This window comes from Bicyclus anynana, chromosome 13 (genome assembly GCF_947172395.1).
Source record: "Bicyclus anynana chromosome 13, ilBicAnyn1.1, whole genome shotgun sequence".
Lineage (NCBI taxonomy): Eukaryota > Metazoa > Arthropoda > Insecta > Lepidoptera > Nymphalidae > Bicyclus > Bicyclus anynana.
The window spans coordinates 11,901,123-11,921,766 of record NC_069095.1 but is presented as its reverse complement, the minus strand read 5'-3'; the positions used below and the strand labels follow the sequence as shown (position 1 = coordinate 11,921,766).

General features: G+C 37.1%; 1 protein-coding gene across 3 annotated transcripts in view; it reads right to left on the bottom strand.

Annotated features, from left to right (window-relative positions):
• LOC112051719 (uncharacterized) overlaps positions 1-19,893 on the bottom strand; it is a 101,959-nt gene extending 82,066 nt beyond the window's left edge. The window contains exon 1 of one of the 3 annotated variants that reach the window (XM_024090494.2): positions 19,737-19,893. In XM_024090494.2, coding sequence (XP_023946262.2) covers positions 19,737-19,871 — 135 coding nt within the window. In that variant the 5' untranslated portion in view covers positions 19,872-19,893. Of the gene's footprint in view, positions 1-13,042; positions 13,461-19,736 lie in introns of those variants that run through there. The other 2 variants (XM_024090493.2, XM_024090495.2) reach the window with 2 other exon arrangements.
• Positions 19,894-20,644: the final 751 nt, after the last annotated feature.

Below are 20,644 nucleotides of genomic sequence, written 5' to 3'. Positions count from 1 at the left end.
CTAAATGGAAAACCAACGGATCCGGTTACATATTTATTATTCTATAACTTCACTAATAGATACATACATAAGCGGCATTCTAGGCCACTGCTTCTTGGAACTAGTTGATCGCATTGACAGAAATACAGCAGAATTCCTTTCATTTTTAACCGACTTCAAAGACAAGAAAGGTCAGCGAGCGCGTTATTTCTAACTGGTTGTCGCACCTCTATGTACTCGTATGATCTCCGATACTATAAATTCCTCTTACAAATATTATTTATACCTTTCCCATTCCCAAACAATTAGTTAAAGAAACCAAAATGATATTAAATAAAAAGCCATTCCTTTTTTAAGGTTAGCATAATATTTTCTTTATTAATCACTAGAGGACGCCCGCGACTTCGTCTGCGTGGAATTTAGTTTTTCACACATCCCTCAGGCACCATGGATTTTTCGGGAATAAAAGTAGCCTATGTGTTAATTAATATAATATATCTTAATACCAAATTTCAGCTAATTCAGTTCAATAGTCGAGGCGTGAAAGAATAACAAACAATCATATCATCAAAATTATTAGTTTTCGCAAATCTCGGGAAACCATGGATTTTTTCGGGATAATAAGTAGCCTATGCGTTAATTCAGAGTAAAATCTATTTACATTCCAAATTTCAGCCAAATCGCTTCAGTCAAACATCTAAACATCTATACAATCTTTCGCGTTTATAATATTAGTAGGATTGTTCATCACTTAACATTTTTTTATTGTAGAAGGATGATATCCTCATGGATGATATCCAGGTAGCCTGGATGACGATGTCCCACTTCACCGATACACGGCGCCTACGGACTAAAACCTCCTACATTCTAATCAAAGTCAAAGTCAAAATTCATTTATTTCAAATAGGCTTAGTTTACAAGCTCTTTCGAAACTACATACATGCATAGCATACCCTAAAGATAACCCTTTATAAGTTAGCCCTTGACTACAATCTCACCTGACGGTAAATTATAATACAATCTAAGATGGAAGCGGGCTAACTTGTTGGGACTTGGTAGGAGTAGGATGAAAATCCACACCCCTTTCGGTTTCCACACGACATCGTACCTTGGCGGTACGTCTTTGCCGGTAGGGTAACTACCGCCAGCCGGGGATCTAACACTGAACCTCCTTGTAAATCCACTGTGCATACCACTGCGCCACGGAGGTCGTCAAAATTTCGTGCTTATCCTAGTCGAGACGCCTGTGTTTGCTTGCGTGGATACATCAACAGTCTAACGTTAATCAACCCCAGGCCTTGCGATTAATTAACTATGGATCAACAAACAGGCAGTTTGTGGTAGGTACAACGTTTACTGTAGGAAATAAACCAAGGCCCGCGCCATGTCACGACAGAATGTCGTTAGATGTGTTAGTAGCGTGTGTATAGTTAGGAATTTCGTGATCTCCACCAATACGAGTGCATTGCATCACAGCTACTCGTATGATAATAACGGATCTGCAAACGGCCTGCTTTTTACCTTCGTCTGTAATCGTATGGGTAATTCCCACACATTATTCTCCACATACCTATATTGTATCAGTGTTGTCAGCCAATTCTAAGATTCCACTACCAGTGCCAGATTAAGGTAACTTGATGCCCTAAGCAACCTTACCCTATGGGCTCCCCTATCCTTATGAACTACAATACAACACAGAATATGACTGTATCAATCGAAGTCCTAATTAGCGCTTTAATCCGAAAACCGTTAATTTTACAGAAAAACTGCAAAAGACATTTTTTGTAGACAATTTTATGAGGAACTATTTTTATAACGACCACTATTGACCTCCGAGCAATAGGTCGCGAAATATTTGCGAAAAACTGATTTTCGTAACCTTTTGACGTTTGTAATGTCGATTTTTCACATCTTCATAATAACACCGTAATAAAGGTGTATACAAAAATTCAGCTCAGTAGGAATTTTTCCCCAGATTGGAGTTTTAAATGCCTAAAATTACTGGACTACTAAGGCTAAGCACAAGTTTAAAAAAAGACATTTTGTAGAGCCACTACCAATAATTTTACTATATACCAATACGTAACTATAGTTTTGTAAAACAATCAATCATCAATTATTGATATGAATGATAGTGTGTACTATCTTTTATATCTATGTACTCGTAGGTAAATAATATAAATAGGGTTAAAGAATTTTAAAAGGAGTATTATCTATACTAATATTATAAAGCTGAAGAGTTTGTTTGTTTGTTTGTTTGATTGAACGCGCTAATCTCAGGAAGTACTGGTCCGATTTGAAAAATTCTTTCTGTGTTAGATAGCCCATTTATCGAGGAAGGCTATAGGCTATAAACTATCCCCGTATTCCTACGGGAACGGGAACCTCGCGAGTGAAACCGCGCGGCGTCAGCTAGTAGTAAAAATATAGCCCGCTAGATAATTCATTCATACAGGTTAAAAATTTTACAGATTTTGCAACGGTTTTCTGTGAAAAAGGCAAAACATATCAAAAACGCATAGAAGTAACGAGACAAAACACAGTTTTAGGAAATAAAGACTTCATATTGTGATGATTTCTCACGATAATGAAAATGGAGGACAAATTATTGTACAATCAAAATATTATGCTGGCGTGTTGCTGTATAGCGAATAGCTACGAAGGAATTAAATATACGTAAAAGTGTTTGTACGTATATTTAACAGACTTAATAAAGACTCAAGAGGAGTTATTACCAAAAACAATAACTAATATTAAAAAATCTACGTGAAATAATTGAAATAAATCAATTGTGAAAATAACATTAAAATCATTTTATTATGTTTTTATTTACAGGTCTCAAATTAACTTGGCAATAGTGCGAGAAACCAGAATATTTTTTTTTTCTGAAGTTCGTTTTTCGGTTTCTGACCAAAACTTTTTTTACTTATCAACTCTTTTATATACTAATATTAATTCTATAATAAAGAAGTAAAGTTTGTGATGTTATAGGGGGTAATCTCCGGATCTACCGATTTTGAAAATTCTCTTACGATTAGAAAACCACGTTATTTATAAGTGTCATAGGCTATATTTTATTCCCGTAATCTCACGGGAATGGGGACAACGCGTGTGAAACCGTGGGACGTTGGCTAGTATTTTATAATGTGAAATTATTACGTAACTTTGTTTTAATGAGAGCTATCTTAAAACTTTCTTTTTATATAAATATTAAATTGTACATTAATTACGTATGTTTATGAGTATGCAGATTTACCTGTATTTAGATAATGATAATATCTAATTATTGTGGTCGTCAGAACTAGTTAGGTTCGTTTCCCGAATTTAGAAAAAAAAGTTCCTTTTTAAAGTTAGTTACAAATCATAAATACCCAATCCTCTCTTCATATACTTCTCTCTTGCATATAAATAACAAAGAATCTATTACAAAGAGGTAATTAATGTTTGTTTAGTGGTAGGGGGTAATCTCTGGATCTAATAAACTGATTTTGAAAATTCTTTCACCTATGGTAGGCCTCCGTGGCGCAGTGATATATGCGGTAGATTTACAAGACGGAGGCCCTGGGTTCTCGATACTCGGCTGGTCCGATTGAGGTTTTCTTAATCACCACCCAACGCGATTTAGCGTTACGTTACGTGTAGAAACCGAAAGAGGAGCGGATTTCCATCTTCCTCATAACAAGTTAGCCCGCTTCCATGTTAGATTGCATCATCACTTACCATCAGGTGAGATTGTGGTCAAACTTGGTGGTGGTGGGGCTAACTTGTAAAGAATAAAAAAATCACTATCCGCGATTAGCATAGGCTATATTTCTTCCCCGTATTCACTCAAGAATGGGACCTGCTCGTTGTCGTCGCTATCAACCCATATTCGGCTCACTACTGAGCTTGAGTCTCCTCTCAGAATGAGAGGGGTTAGGGCAATAGTCCACCACGCTGGCCAAAATACGGATTGGCAGACTTCACACTCGCAGAAAATTAAGAAAATTCTCTGGTATGCAGATTTCCTTACGATGTTTTTCCTTCACCGTTTGAGACACGTGATATTTAATTTCTTAAAATGCACACAACTGAAAAGAAGGTGCATGCCCCAGACCGGATACCCGAACCCACAGGAATCGGAGGCAGGAGTCATATTCACTGTTCTATCACGGTTCTCTACCTACCTACTCGTAATCGGGTGAAACCGCGAGGGTTTTACTAGTTCTAAATAAACAAACATTAATATTTTACACGCCTAAATATAATAGTATGCAAGCATAGTCCGTGCAATAAAGTGAAAACGTCACTTTCACTTGATTGTTTTTGTGTCCGATCCGTTCCGTTAGTTAGACCTTGAGGTCCGCGGAGGTTTTGGGTGGAATAGTAAGCCGTGACGGCCCGCAGGCATTTGTCTGGCGATGTAATACCTCTCATGACCTTTGGTTTGCTGAGTTGAAGTTGGAAGTGCCAAGTTCAAGTGTACATGAACATTTTTTTAGAATTTTTAATTAAACAAATTACAGAGCACTATTATTTGCACTGTAATTTGTTGACGTTACAGACACGCTGTTTCAATGCGGGTAGGCTTAGCGTGATAATGTTTGACACTTTATCGAATAGAATTTCTTATAAGAAAAAAACGGCTTCCGTGACGCAGTGGTATGCGCGGTGGATTTACAAAACGGAGGTCCTGGGTTCGATCCCCGGCTGGCCGATTGAGGTTTTCTTAATAGATCCAGGTCTGGCTGGTGGGATGCTTCAGCCGTGACTAGTTAACAACCTACCGACAAAGACGTACCGCCAAGCAATTTATCGTTCCGATACAATGTCGTGTAGAAACCGAAAGGGGTGTGGATTTTCATCCTCCTCCTAACAAGTTAGTTAACTTGTTAGAAGGAGGATGAAATTATTCGCTTCCATCTTAGATTGCATCATCATTTACCATCAGGTGAGATTGTAATCGAGGGCTAACGTGTAAAGAATAAAAAAAGAGACACAGACTTATTGGTACATACATACATACATACATTTATGACTGCAATGGCTTTTGCATGTATTAAACGCCTCTAAATGAGCCTCAGAGTGATGATGATGATACTCTGGAGATTATTTATATAATCATCCTCGAAAGGGAAAGTTATGTAAGCACGCAGCGATGTTTCATAAAAGGCGCCACACAAAATTCGTTTAGTCACCTGTTTGTTACCGAAAGAGAAATCTAAAGTATTAGTAACTTGATATAACCAAACGTGACACTATTCGACCTCCCATAACACGGTTTATAACATAAGCGGAAAGCGGATAGCTTAGCGGAAGAGTAAACGGGGAAATATTCTTTCCATTTAGTGACCCCTGGAGACGGAAACTGGGCGAAATTTATAAGCGGGCGACTCCGTGAAAATTATGTAGACTAATCATATTTTTGCTCGTCAGAAAATTGATAGGTCTGAACTTGGTATACTTATTCTCTATACGAAAACTCCTTTTCAGTATTTTATTATACTACAGGACGCCCGCGACTTCCTCCGCGTGGAATTCAGTTTTTCACAAATCCCACGGGAAACAAGGATTTTTCCGGAATGAAAAGTAGCCTATGTTCAGAGTAAAATCTATTATCATTCCAAATTTCCAGCCAGCCCACTTCAGTAGCCGCAGGACAAAGAAGGAACAAACATACATACTTACACACAAACTTTCACTTTTAAAGTATTAGTGAGATTCTCTAACTCTTCGGTGTAGCATACAGCATCATCATTATTGTCAGTCTTAGTCTTAACGGCCTACATGGCCAAGCCTTTCTCCGATTAAGATAGGGGATATGGAGCTTAAACCCAACACGTTGCTCCAATGTGGATTGGCGGGTGATAGTGTTAATGTCATTAACAACCACTATTAGATTTTAATGACTGATGACAAAAACTGCTCTTTGAGACTCGGGGGGCACCACTAATTTTAACTAATAATTTCTTAGAAAAAGAAATCTTTTGGGATTCGAACCCAGGACCCCGTGGTGCGAAACCACATAGGCTAACCTTAGTCTAGTTTAGTGTTAACTACGAATTAGTTTAAAAATGTAAAAAAATAAAATCGCTGATTGCTTTTTACTTAAGCCACCATTTAAAGCTTATTGCGTAAAAGCCTTCATTCTCACAGCCGACCTTTCAACTTAAGTACATTTAATTCATATTTTCAAAACAATTTAACTAATACTTATATCACTTAATTAAATAGAGTTAAGGTTAAAAGTCGTCGAGCAAAAAATATAAAAGGTCTTACGATTGTTACGTCGGCGGTTGATGATCTTCTAAAGAAAGATTATGATGTATCTTACATTAACTATACCTTATTCGTGACTTTATTCGTTGATTATAAAATTTCTGTCTGTTTGTCTATATAAAAATTTTATAATAGAGATATGTCACTAGCGCGTCAAAACAGAGGCGAACAAAAGCGGCTAATTGTCCTAATTTCATTGATAGTAAACGACGTAAGTTGTATAAACAAATAGTACCTAAATATAATCAAAGTCGAGTTGTGTGCGCTCAGTGGAGCAGCTAAATTCGGATCACTTTTTGCGGTGATTTTGTAGGCACGTAACATATCTATAGTATACAATATCATTTGTCTATACACGTTTATAAGACATAGAAAGAGATTATGATCTCAACTCGTATACTGTACAGTGTACATATATGTTACAATATACATGTTTGCGATTTTATAAAATTCTCAAAAACTACTGATCCGATATGACGTGTTTCCGTTACTTACTCGTAAAAACATTTATTTAGGGAAGGTTACTCTTAGTAGGTAGTCCGTGGTTTTTAGGTTTAGTAGGAGTGGTTGCTTTCATTTCGTTTATTATAAATAGAATAGGAAAACTTGGAGTCACATGCTTATAGTTTATGTTTTATAGAGATTTTTGGAGGATAGATACGATTGGATACATACTCGTATCTATAATCTATATAATATAATATATAACTTTATTATATAACTTTAAATAGTTTATTAATTAGAAAAAGTGGTAGGGCAGGGGTAGGCGTAGGGTAGGGGTAGGGTAAGGGTAGTGAAGTCCCTGCTCCTACAATAATAAGGTAAGCAATATTTTGTATCTACCTATTAGAATTTCGTGTATGTAGTTTGGAGAAGTTTTAAGTTTATATCTTTAACGTTAAAGTTTTTATCAACATCCAAAATCCGTAGATGTCTTTTGTATCTATGGTAGGATGGAGGAAGATATGACCATGACAAGCTCTCGTTTCGTCGTCATTGATTGTTTTAGAACGGTTGTCATGAATCCGCGCGATCTGTGTAACAGAGCGGAACGGCCCCGTTGCGTAACAGTGCGCAGTAGCACCGTTCTGTCACATTCTGCTGTAAAAGGAGATGCGGTTACGAGGTAACCATCGATCTCCTATTCAAAAGTGGATGCACAATCAGCGATTGAAATCAATGAGTGCCAAACACAACTTCTTGGCACTCAATTCAAGTAGCCGCATTCGCAAATTCAACCTTAAACACAATCCTTAAGGTTGAATTTTCTCTGAATTTGGGATTTTATTGAATATTGGATTGGACTATATTTAAATGCCTTTAAAATTGGCCAGTTTTTAAGTTTTGCCTGCATTTCTGGTATGCAGGTTTCCTCACGATGCTTTTCCTTGACCGTTCGAGACATGTGATATTTAACTTCTTAAAATGCACATAGGTACATAACTGAAAGTTGGAAGTGCATGCCCTGGACTGGATTCGAACCCGCGCCCTTCGGAATCGGAGGCAGAGTTCATATCCACTGGGCTATTACGGCTTTCTTTAGAATTTACTTTACCTACTATGTATCTATACTAATATTATAAAGCTGAAGAGTTTGTTTGTTTGTTTGATTGAACTCGCTAAGCTCAGGAACTACTGGTCCGATTTAAAACTTTCTTTCAGTGTTAGATAGCCCATTTATTGAGGAAGGCTATAAGCTATATATTATCCCTGTATTCCTACGGGAACGTGAACCACGCGGGTAAAACAGCGTGGCGTCAGCTAGTACAAAAAAAAAATACAGGTATTCCAACGAATTAGTAATACGTAACACTTACGATGTATTATAAACGCGCTATCAAACTTCTTGGTATGTAATAGATTAATAGTAATATTAGTCAAGAATAGAGTAGAAGTAGACGTGATTAATGGCAATAAAACAGTGTAGTTCGGTAAATCGTGAGATATGCATTACGAAACTTCGGCCTCAATACTGTATTACCACTACCAGTTTACCACTATTGACTGCCAATCGTAGGACCAAGGCTTGGTATATTGTTTTTCTGTCACTAGTTCGAAAACTGTTTCATTATTAAACACGGTTTTTTTGACGGCCTCCGTGGCGCAGTGGTATGCTCGGTGGACTTTTTAACGGAGGTCTTGGGTTCGATCCCCGGCTGGGCAGATTGAGATTTTCTTAAATTGTCCAGGTCTGGCTGGTGGGAGGCTTCGGCCGTGGCTAGTTACCACCCTACCGACAAAGACGCACCGCCAAGCGATTTAGCGTTCCGGTACGAAGTCGTGTAGAAACCGAAAGGAGTGTGGATTTTCATTTCTCCTCCTAATAAGTTAGCCCGCTTCCATCTTAGATTACATCATCACTTACCATCAGGTGAGATTGTAGTCAAGGGCTAACTTGTAAAGAATAAAAAGAAAACAAAATCAGGATGTGAATGTATAGAGGACACTACTTAAATATATATAACCCAAAGTTGACTGACTGGCATAGTGATCTATCAACCCACAGCCCAAACCACTGGACGGATCGGGCTGAAATTTGGCATGCAGGTAGATGTTATGACGTAGGCATCCGCTAAGAAAGGATTTTGATTAATTCTACCCCCAAAAGGAATAAATATTATAAATCAAATAGGGGATAAAAGTTTGTATGAAACTTTTCAATTTTAAATCGATTAGGCTGAGACTTTGCATGCATGAAGCTACTACAGGCATCCCCTATGAAAGGATTTTTATAAATTCCATCCCTAAAGGGATAAAATAGGAGATGAAAGTTTATATGGATTTAAAAAAAAAATTATTAATCATAAAAACAATACGAAATATAATGTGATTCAAGAATTTTTGAAATTCAACCGCTAAAGTGATTAAATAGGGGTTGAAAGTTCCACGCAGACGAAGTGCAACGCGGGTGCAACACACCCTCTGTACCATAGGTAAAGACGCCTCTGCCTTAAGGGTTTGTAATCGTTCTATTAATTCAAAGTCGTTGAATAAATTTACTTAGTATCGACTGAGAAAGAAAGACGAAAGAAGCCAAGACAGAAAGCAAATAATTTACAACATTTAGCAATCACAAACAACAATCAAGTTGTTACAGAATGGATTTACGGTACTTTAGCGTAAACTCTCAATTAGAGATTGCAATAAAGTAGGTACTACGTCCTAAAATTTGTAAATCACTGAGGTTTAGATATACTGCTGTTGTCGGCCCTCGTAGGTTAGCAATGATGTTTAACAAGTTCGCTACGGCACTGAATTTTTGTGTACTTTCCTCTGGTGCGGTACGAGGTTTTTTGACCTCGTACAAAAACTTTGTAGTGTGGTACGAGGTCCATCGACCTCGCAACTATTGAAGACGCTAGATGTACGAGGTCAATTGACCTCGTACCGCAGCGAACGTGTTAAGCTATAGGGCACTAGCACATCAAAACGGACAAAAAAATGTGCATAATTTTCTTAATTTCATTTAGTCGCTTATTAAATGTAATTTATTTAGAGCCGTGAAAGCCCAGTGGATGTGACCTCTGCCTCCGATTCCGGAGGGCGTGGGTTCGAATCCGGTCCGGGGCATGCACCTCCAACTTTTCAGTTGTGTGCATTTCCAGAAATTAAATATCACGTGTCTCAATCGGTGAAGGAAAACATCGTGAGGAAACCTGCATATCAGAGAATTGCCTTAATTCTCTGCGTGTGTGAAGTCTGCCAATCCGCATTGGGCCAGCGTGGTGGACTATTGGCCTAACCCCTCCTATTCTGAGAGGAGACTCGAGCTCTGCAGTGAGCCATATATGGGTTGATGACGATACGAAATGTTATTTAAACACATAATGCCTAAAATTTACTACAATGTCGTTGTCGAGTTGTGTGTTTAGAGGCACGTAACGTAACCACAATATCTATATTGATAAATCATTGGTGGTTAGACACAAACTTATAGCCTTAATATGGCTGTAGGTATTTTCTAGTATATGCAGCTTATAAAGAAGCCGTCACCGAGGGCTCTAAAAGTACTAGATTTGTACGCTTTTCTGGATTATATATTTTAAGAGTTTAGTATATAAATACAAACTACTGCAAAGTAAAGCTGGTAAAACTACTGTACGATATATGATACGAATGAGGTATTATTTACTTTTAATATTTTACCTTTTTAGTTTCTACCTATTTCCTAGATTTGTTGATTCGTTGCTTATTAATAGCTAAAGTAAACTGCCTTATAAGAAATACGAGTATTATTCGAAATACAGGATATTGCTAAATATTCTCAACGTCGGAGCGGAATCGAGTCAAACGATTTTAAATATTTAGCTAATAATATAATATTGCCCAACTGCAAGGTTCAAATAAGATAGACCAGTTATATTTCCGTTTGCTACATTTGCCTAGATACATTAAGTACTTATATTACTATATATTTGTTAAATATTTTATTTAAAAGTCACAGAATTTTATGGCCCATAACCTATACCCAACCAGTCCCTGTAGCCAAATTGCACTTCGATTCTCTTTCTACGATCGCAAACGCTTCGAAAACTAGAAAAATGTATGGGAATGACATTTGCTATCGACAGGTCACGTGATTAAGATCTGTCATTCCCATACATTTTTCTAGTTTTCGAAGCGTTTGCGATCGTAGACAGAGAATCGACGTGCCACTTGGCTATAGGGGCAGGTACTATATGAGTGTCCCATCAGTCCCAAAGTCACAGGATACAACCATAAAGAGACCGTACGATCAATATATCTCACCACGTTCTTCTCATCATCATTCATCATTATCAACCCATATTCGACTCACTGTTGTACGAGCACGAGTCTCCTCTCAGAATGAGAGGAGCTAATAGTCCACAACGCTGGCCCAAAGGTAGACTTTACACACGAAGAGTTAAGAAAATGCTCAGATATGCTTCCTCACGATGTTTTTCTTTTACTGTTTGAGACACGTGATATTTAATTTCTTAAAGTGTATATAGAGTTGTATAGTTGGACCGGATTCGAACCTTTGCCCTCCAGAATCGGAGGTCATATTTATCACTGGTCTTCTAGCCCTAGGCACATAATACATATGCCCAAGGCAAACTATTAACTTGAAATTACCCTCAGGTATTTTCTAGGGTTCCGTAGTCAACACTTTATTATTTCGCCACGTCATGTTAACAAAGTCGTAAAATAAGATATAATAAAATATTTCACAAACAGATCTTTATATAAAATTGCTATTTTTGTTAAGACTCAAGTGACCGCCACTCTGCCAAGTTACGTGAAAAAATGTACAGAAGTACAATACAGAAATTCAACACAATCACACATCACAGTCGTTGGGGAACAGTGCGTGTTGCCAGTGATGACCTATGGTTCCGAGACTTGGTCGCTAACTATGGGCCTCATAAGAAGGCTCAGAGTCACACAGCGGGCGATGGCACGAGCTATGTTAGGAGTATCTCTGCGTGATCGAATCAGAAATGAGGAGATTCGCAGAAGAACCAAAGTCACCGACATAGCTCAACGAGTTGCGAAGCTGAAGTGGCAATGGGCGGGGCACATAGTGCGAAAAGCCGATAGACGTTGGGGTCCCAAAGTGCTGGAATGGCGACCCCGCACTAATAAGCGCAGTGTTGGCCGACCCCCCACCAGGTGGACTGAGGACATCAAGCGAGTCGCAGGGATTCGCTGGATGCAGGTGGCTCAGTATCGTGATGTTTGGAAGTCCCTACAAAATGTCCTGCAGTGGACGTCCATCGGCTGATATGATGATGATGATGATGACACATCACAGGCCACAGCTTAGTAGAAGAGTTGTCGTGTCCTCTGCCAACAGAAAACCACGATTCTTAATCTGCATTAGTGAAGTACAACTGCGGAACCCTATGCTGCGAAACGCAAACACTTAGCCGGTGTTTTATGTAAAGGTATGTCTAGACTTGACTTGGTATTTTTTGCTAGATTAAATTATACAAAAGACTAGTTTTATTTAAATACGTTTACCGGCTTCACCCGGATGCTAATCACAAATCACGGATATAAAACACCAGTTAGTTGGGTGTTATGTAAAGTTTGTGCTATGGAGTGATAGCTTTCACGCCACTTCAACTATTTATTGACATTTTTTTGCTTGTAATCCAAACATGTGTTTTGGAATTTCATTGGTGAATTATTTAAAAGTACTACGAAACATTATACGGAGTGACTGGCAATAAGTAAACATAATATCTAAGATGCCTTAAGAATGTAATTATGTATAGGTACTTAAAGTACAATACGCTGGACTTTAAGAACTTAAGGAAAAAACTATTTATCGAAAACAATATAAGTTCCTTCTCTAAGGTTAGGGTTGTTAGGCGATGATGTTTTAAAGAAAATATATTTATTTATGTAAGTGAACCTAATAGAAAATATTAAACTACTAAGCATTTATATTTTTTGTATAAGATTTAATCTTAAAGTCTTGCAGCTAACCATTTTAGAGTCAACATCCCTTGATGATGCTCTGGTTTTGATGGTAAACTCATGATAAGTAAATGTGGGTTTGGTTCTGAATCTTCAATTCGTTAGTTTTTCACTGAGATCAAAATAAATTAATTATTCGTTGTACAATAATAATTAATATTGTAATCGCTCCATCTTAGAAAATAAATAAGCTTCATAGATTCTATATTACCTTACTTATTTACAACTACAAACACTAGAAGTAGAAACTATTTCAGAAAATCCAACATAATTTGGTTGACCTTTAAAAACAAAGACATTATGGTATGGCGTATAATCTGTATATAGCGAGCAACTACCGAAAGTGAAAGTCACTTACCTCGAAATTGCCACGGTCTCGCACAACCATTACTTTTTTGAAGAAAATCTGCGGCATAATGTCACCGGCGACCTTTGCACTCGTATTGAAAAAAAAAATTAACTCATCCTCCACTGCTGTGAATATTTAAAAAAAAGAATTCCTTTTTTAAAATATCAAGTATTTTAAGCTCAACTGTCACTTTTTAGGCAGATTAACACAATGTCACAGCCACTCAAGTTTAACTCGTAAATGTCATTTTTGGGCGCGAATTTCTTTTAAAATTTTAACACAGATTATAAATCACTGCTTTCAAAAATTAATGCACAGATTATGAAACTATAAAATGGCGTTTAATTTAATTATTTTTATACATTATATATTTTTTCGGTGAATATTTTAGTGTATAAATACAGAACTCTGCGTTCTAACTCTGTGCACTCAACTAAGCCACAAAACCAGTATAATGTTTATAAGTATGAAACATTGACTTGCACGAGAACTGGCCTGTCGCAATGGTTGATTTATTTACTATTTTCATCACTATTTCATATACCATAAGCTACAAAATAGATTGGCTATTGCAAAATAACATTGATTACCATTTGGCCTGCGTAAATGCAATACACCTATACGGTTTGAGATCCAATCTTGATTAATTTACTTTTACAGCGAATAGCTCATTTTCCGCACAAATAAGTTTACTACTTAAGTCCTATTCCTTGGTGTAGCTTTTACTTTATCTTAGAGCGATATTAAAAGCTTTGAATGTTCTTAAGTTATGGAGCTTCAATGAATTTATGTACGTACCACGTTTTGTAAGCCAAGACCTGACTCTACAAAGTAGTAATAATTATTTGTAAAAGGTATTCTATGTCAGCACATATTAGAGCCGTGATATGATAGCCCATTGGATATGACCTCTGCCTCCGATTCCGGAAGGTGTGGGTTCGAATCCGGTCCGGGTCATGCACCTCCAACTTTTCAGTTGTGTGCATTTTAAGAAATTAAAATATCACGTGTCTCATACGGTGAAAGAAAACATAGTGAGGAAACAAGAGAATTTTCTTAATTCTCTGCGTGTGTGAAGTCTGCCAATCCGCATTGGGCCAGCGTGGTGGACTATTGGCCTAACCCCTTTCATTCTGAGAGGAGACTCGATCTCAGCAATGAGTCGAATATGAGTTGATAACGTGTCAGTACATCTGTGAAGTCACTTTCAATAATTATGTCTGAATAACCTACAATAGTAATGGAAAATATAATGATTTATTTATTTTGCTATCATCCGCGAAAATTCGGCGAACCCATGCGACAACGTCACCCAGGTCCGACAAAATACTCTCTACGTACGTTACGTTTTAAAGTCTGACTTTGCAATTGCACGTTGTAGAGTCAACATCTCCTGAGGATGCTCCGGTTTCGGGGTGAAACGTACGTAGAGAGTATTTTGTCGGACCTGGGTGACGTTGTCGCATGGGTTCGCCGAATTTTCGCGGATGATAGCAAAATAAATAAATCATTATATAATCATGATGAACTTCCGCAAAGTAACGCCTGCTTCTATCCAAGAAATGGAAAACGCAGTGTTGGTCGTAACTCCATATTATATTTGAACGTTTAATATTTCATAGTGAAACCCAGGGTTCGAACCCAGGACCTCATGATTTCAAATCGGAAGTCTAACCATTGGACCAACGAAGCAGTATATATATTGTCTTTTCCCTAATAATATATTACATTATATGTAACGAGTGACTGCTGACTTATTGCTATTTAGGTAATTTATCGCAAATCAATTAAACGTCGCGACACACTAAATAAGGAGCGGACAGACAGACAGATAAACAACGTGAATTTACGTTCGTTATCAGTTTAATATTTAATCGATTTTATATATATAATTATTGCTGCAACCCTCAGGTCAATGTTAGATAAACAGTTCAATAGGTCTTAAAATACCGCGTGTATAAATAAAGCAATGCCCTCGGTGGTCTGTGAGGTCCTGGATTCGAGTCTTTGGTTGTGGAAGATCACATCATAAAATCCTGGGCCTGTGGCCCACATCGATTATCTTTCTACAAACGTAATCGCTTCGAAAATGAAAAAATGTATGGTGATGACATTCATTGTCGACAGGTCCCGGCATCAAGTTGGCGATTCATTTTCGTACATTTTGTTAGTTTTCGAAGCGTTAACGTTTGTAGAAAGAGAATCGATGTAACACATGGCTAAGATTCGTGTCCCGAGGTCTTAAAAAAGAGGTTTTTGGTCGGGACTTGTTAGTGCTATATCCTCGTGCCTTAGAGAATACCTCAATGAGACGGTCCGGGTTATTTTCATCAGATTATAACATCTGATGTTAATGATTATGAAGTTTATTACCAGATTCTGATAGTGAACGTCTTCAGTCAACAACAAATACCTACCAAAAATATACATACTCGTAATATTCATGGGGGCTCTCATACAACAGACATGATTTTTTTATCGATTTTATTTAGAAATAATGGTACTACGGAACCCTTCGTGCGCGAGTTCTACTCGCACTTGGCTTTTTTTTTGGATTGATATGAACAACGACATAATATCTCGTAAAGAGAAATAATAGACAAAAATTCAACAATAGTAGAAACAGAAATAACGCTTTCTATTTCATTGCGTTGGAGCGAAAGAGATGGGACTGTGACAACTACGCCGCTATTGGTTGACATTTTGTCTATTTCTTTTCACTGTTTTATGTAGTAGGCAGCATGCTATAGGAGCATATAGCAGAGTACCGATAGATAGATAATAGAGAGACGATAAAATTAATTGTGAGAGGCACTTTCGCAAATTTTCTAATAATAATAAAAATATATACATATAGATACGAGCTGTAGAAAAACATACCGAACAACTTAAGAACCTCTTCCTTTTTGAAGTCGGTTGAAAATTAGAAGATTCAGCGTGAAAGAATGTTATATTATTATGCATAACATGTTGATAAAACTGTAAGATTATCTTTGCTTATATAATAAACACATAATTGGATAATGACAGAATTATAGAGATAACATTTAAGTAGATAATTACTTAATTATTGTGAGATAAAGACACATACTTCTAAGTATTACATAGGAAGAGCAACTTACTGTAAAATTTCCTGTAAAAAATGTTGTGTATACCGGATAAAGATTCCAATCCTACCTCCAGTTTAAATACCTCTGTAATCTATCTATACCTCTCAATACTCTATACTTATAATAAAACTGTAACCGGTCAAATTCTGTACATTGAAAATATATTTAAAATTTTAGTTGGAGGGCATTATTAATCGATACTGAAGCCAAAAATGTTTTTTTTTTAATTTTTATCTGTCTGTCGGTATTTTATGTTAACCGGGCATCACGCTGAAACTACTGAATGAATTCGATTGAAACTTAGCACGGTTTGAGACCATAGTGCGAAGAAGGCTATACATTTTGTCGCGAAAATTAAATCAGAAAGGGGTGAAACAGGGGTTGAAAGTTTGTATGGAAAGTCCTTCAGAACATGTGTAAAAATTGGTATGTGTACTACTGGAAAAACACTAAAAATAATGTTCTAAAGGGTTAATAAATGGTCGAAGTTTTTTTTTAATATAAATCGTTCATGTTAGTTATAGTTTTGTAAAATGATTATTGGACTTTTTATTCAAAATATAAATAGATGGGTGTGAAATAAGGGTTGAAAGTTTACATCGATTTCCATGCGGACGAAGTCGCGGACATCCGCCAGTGTATAAGGCAAAAATCATGAAAGAAAATGTTGTAAACTGGGTAATTAAAAATGAAAATTTTGAAATAAGTCTAGTAACGAGTTATTCAAGATTAATAATTAATAAAAAAATACCCATCTTCTTTAACGCGATTTTACTTTTGAGGTAAGTATATTTATTAAATAGAAAAACCAGTTTATATAAAAGCCTTGACCTTAAACACATACGTATAGGCAGTTGGGAATATAGAACGTAGATCATAGATCAATGGATCCGAGTAAGGAAAATAATCTCAGATCGCCATTTATAGATTTAATTGCAATGAAAGACTGCGCTTCCATTGAATGCGCTATAAATAGTAGACGCCTGCAGTTTATTTGTGGCAACCACCAACCGGGCAAGTTTATATTTTATTTTTTAGAAGGTAATAAGAAAGTTCGTCTGACGCAAGTTCGTTCGCCTGTTTTGTAGCAAAACTAAGCTTACATAAACATTGAAGTTTAACACATTCGCTGCGGTACGAGGTCAATTGACCTCGTATGTTTAACGTGTTCAAGAGTTACGAGGTCGATGAACCTCGTACCGCACTACATAAAGTTTTAGTATGAGTTCAAAGAACCTCGTACCGCACCAGAGGAAAGTACAGAAAAATCAGTGCCGCAGGGAAAGTGTTAATATTTATAAGACCGCCTAACAGGTTTTGTTAGCCTGGTACTTTTTTGAGAAAATTAAAAAGAAACATTGTAGATATTATGTACATAAACATAATTACCTAATGAGTGTTTAATTAGCCTCTGTTGACAGATCTCCTAAAATTCTCTTCTACCCTATGTAAACATTTGCAAAATAATTGGTTTTGGTCGACTGCCGTCAATTTTATTACCTACCTATTAATTTTTGAATCAATTTTTGGAAATTTCTACGTCTTGTTCGATATTGTTAAACAAATCTACTCGTATAAGTATATAGTATATATACTCGTATTATATGTATGTATAAATATTGTAAATATACAATATGTATTATATGGCATATGTATCGTATTGTATATTATATAGGTATGTTGATATTTCTTAGTTTTTTGTACATATTTAACTATTTTCTTATTTTAAGCGTGAATGTTACTTCCTTATATATTATATTACTTCTGTACACCCTAGCCTATATATTTATTATTAGTTTCTTCGCCTACTGTGCATTTCTTTTTTTCATTATTTTTCTATATTGTATGTTTCTTTATGGTGTACAATAAAGTGTATTTTCATTTCATTTCATTCAAATCTAATAATTTCATCACTTCATATCATGAGGTAGGTCAGGCTTTTTTAAACCTAATTAGGTAATCTTTTCAATATCTCTGTACTCTACGTTTAATTAAAATAGCAGACGATTCTACCGGGCATACCTGACTTTATCCAATTTGTTAATCTTACGTACTTCTCGTCTATACAGTATACACCCACAATCTAACCATCTTAACTCTCGTAACAGCTGGCAAGTAAGTGGGTATGCAAATTGGCTAAATAAGGAAGCGTTTTGTCACGCACCGGTGGTCTGTAAACACGTCGGCAAACGCTCGGATCCGAATTCGGAGGCACTGGCTTTATAGGAGAAAGTGAACACATACTTAGAATACCTAGTTTCTGTACAATTAGTAAAAATAATAATAATGTACCTTCGGCCAAATTTCGGCCTCGGTGGCTATTCACGATAGCGATCATCATCATCATCAACACAGACCAATTACCTCAAATTCATCAACAAAATTTTCTGTCGTTGTTTGAGGGGGACGAACTAAATTTACACATCGAAAATATTTAACAGTTATTCGTACAATACACGCAAATATAACTTTAAATAGTAATACACACATGTTTTAACACAATGAAACATCTATTCTATAGACGCAGTTTGTCTAAACACGTTAATCGTGATACTTTTGACAGAGGGGTAACGTGTAGCGAGGCAGGTCCTAAGGTAATAAGGTCTGAGTTTGTAGCATCATACAAGTTAAATCACTTGGTGGTGGCCAAATTATGGTAATTGATCTGAGTCATCGATTGAAATTTACATAGACTTGGAATCAACCAAACGTAAAAACCTGGAATTTGGAGGGTAGTTCCTATTACAGCACTAACAGTTCTTCGAATGTGCTCTAAATTAGAGCTCTAGCCATTAGCCCCATAATGTCACAATGTTTGGATCTAAAACACATGGGCCTCATTCATCATCATCATTAACAGCCGATGGACGTCCACTGTAGGACATAGGCCTCATAAAGGTATTGCCCAAAAATGACAACGCTGGGCATGCGTGTTGGTCATTCGCAAGGCTGGATATTTCCGCGCCATGTGCCACTTCTAAAATCCAGCTAGTTCCGAATGGTTATACCGCCAGAGCCTCGTCCGCCAGTCTTAGGGTGCCTATATGGGCCTAACGGCTAAGAAATAGAAAATAAGGTCTCTATTTAATGTTCTGTGGATCTAAAGGTAATAAGAGAGCAAGACCATTATAGTATGATTATAGTGCACAAATTATGTAGGAATATGAATCCTTGGAACAGCTACCAAAATAAACACAGGTGCTGCAGCTCAAAGAGCCGATGGACGTTGGGGTTCCAAGGTGCTGGAATTTCGACCCCGCACTAGAAAACGCTGTGTTGGTCGATACCCTACCAGGTGCACTGACGACGTCACGCGAGTCGCAGGAATTCGCTGGATGTAGGCGGCTCAAAATCGTGTCTATGGAAGTCCTTACAAAAGGCCTATGTCCTGCAGTGGACGTCCATCGGTTGATATGATGATAATGATGAATACTACAATGAGCCGTGATAGCCTTCGATTTGGAGGGTATAGGTTCAATGCCGGGCCGGGGCACGCACCTCAAACTTTGCAGTTATGTACATTTTAAGAAATTATATACCTATCACGTTAATTGGACAAATCTAAACAGTCAAGGTTACGGATTAAAACTCACGTTCAAATCGTATCCGGTGCTCAGCCACAGATGCCTGGTGAGGAGACCTCCAACGTACTTCCTTTTCCATCTCGCGAGCATCCCATCGTTGCTCCTTCTACGTTTGGAGTGCCGGGTCACCACATATCGGTCCATAGTTCACAAAATTAAAAAAAAAAAACCGGTACAACACTACACGAATAGAAGACGATATCTACGCCTCACGGACGTGCTAAAACTAAATGCATACAGAAAAACATATTACGAGTAAGTACTGCGGCGCACAAATTTTACTCGAAAAAAAAAAATACCGCAGCGCGTAATTTAATTACGCCTTTCTGAATAATTTAAGCAAAAATCTTGGTCATTAGACTGAATGTTTTGTTTTTTATTGCGGTGTTTTTTTTGTATTAGAAAGTTTGATTTGTCTATGATACGAAATGCTCTTAATAAAAAAATACAAGTGATATTTGCGCGCCAATTTAGATCACCATTATTTGAAAGAGTGTTCGAAATATTTTTGTTTTTTTTTCGCGCGCTCCTGTTCTGGGAGCGTTCTGAAATCAAACGCGTCGTCCTGTGACTAAACGTTCACGGACAATACAATAATATCGTTCAGAAATCATATACCTACTCTATATTGTTACCATATGCGTGTTACGGTATGTTGGAACGAATACATGAGCGTGATCCGAATGCTATGGGCGTATGTTTTTGATTGTCGCACCATATAAATCGGACAATAGACACTCGATATGCGTCGCATCAACCGCCCTCCATGTTAGTAGGTAATTTTCCTAACCTAAATACTTGATCAAGGACGTATTTTGTGTGGGAATTGGGAATAGACGACAATGGTAGTCTATGCCACATTGGGGCAGAAAGTTTGAGTTGCCTCGCTGCGGGTCTAAGTTTCTAAAGGTGATCTT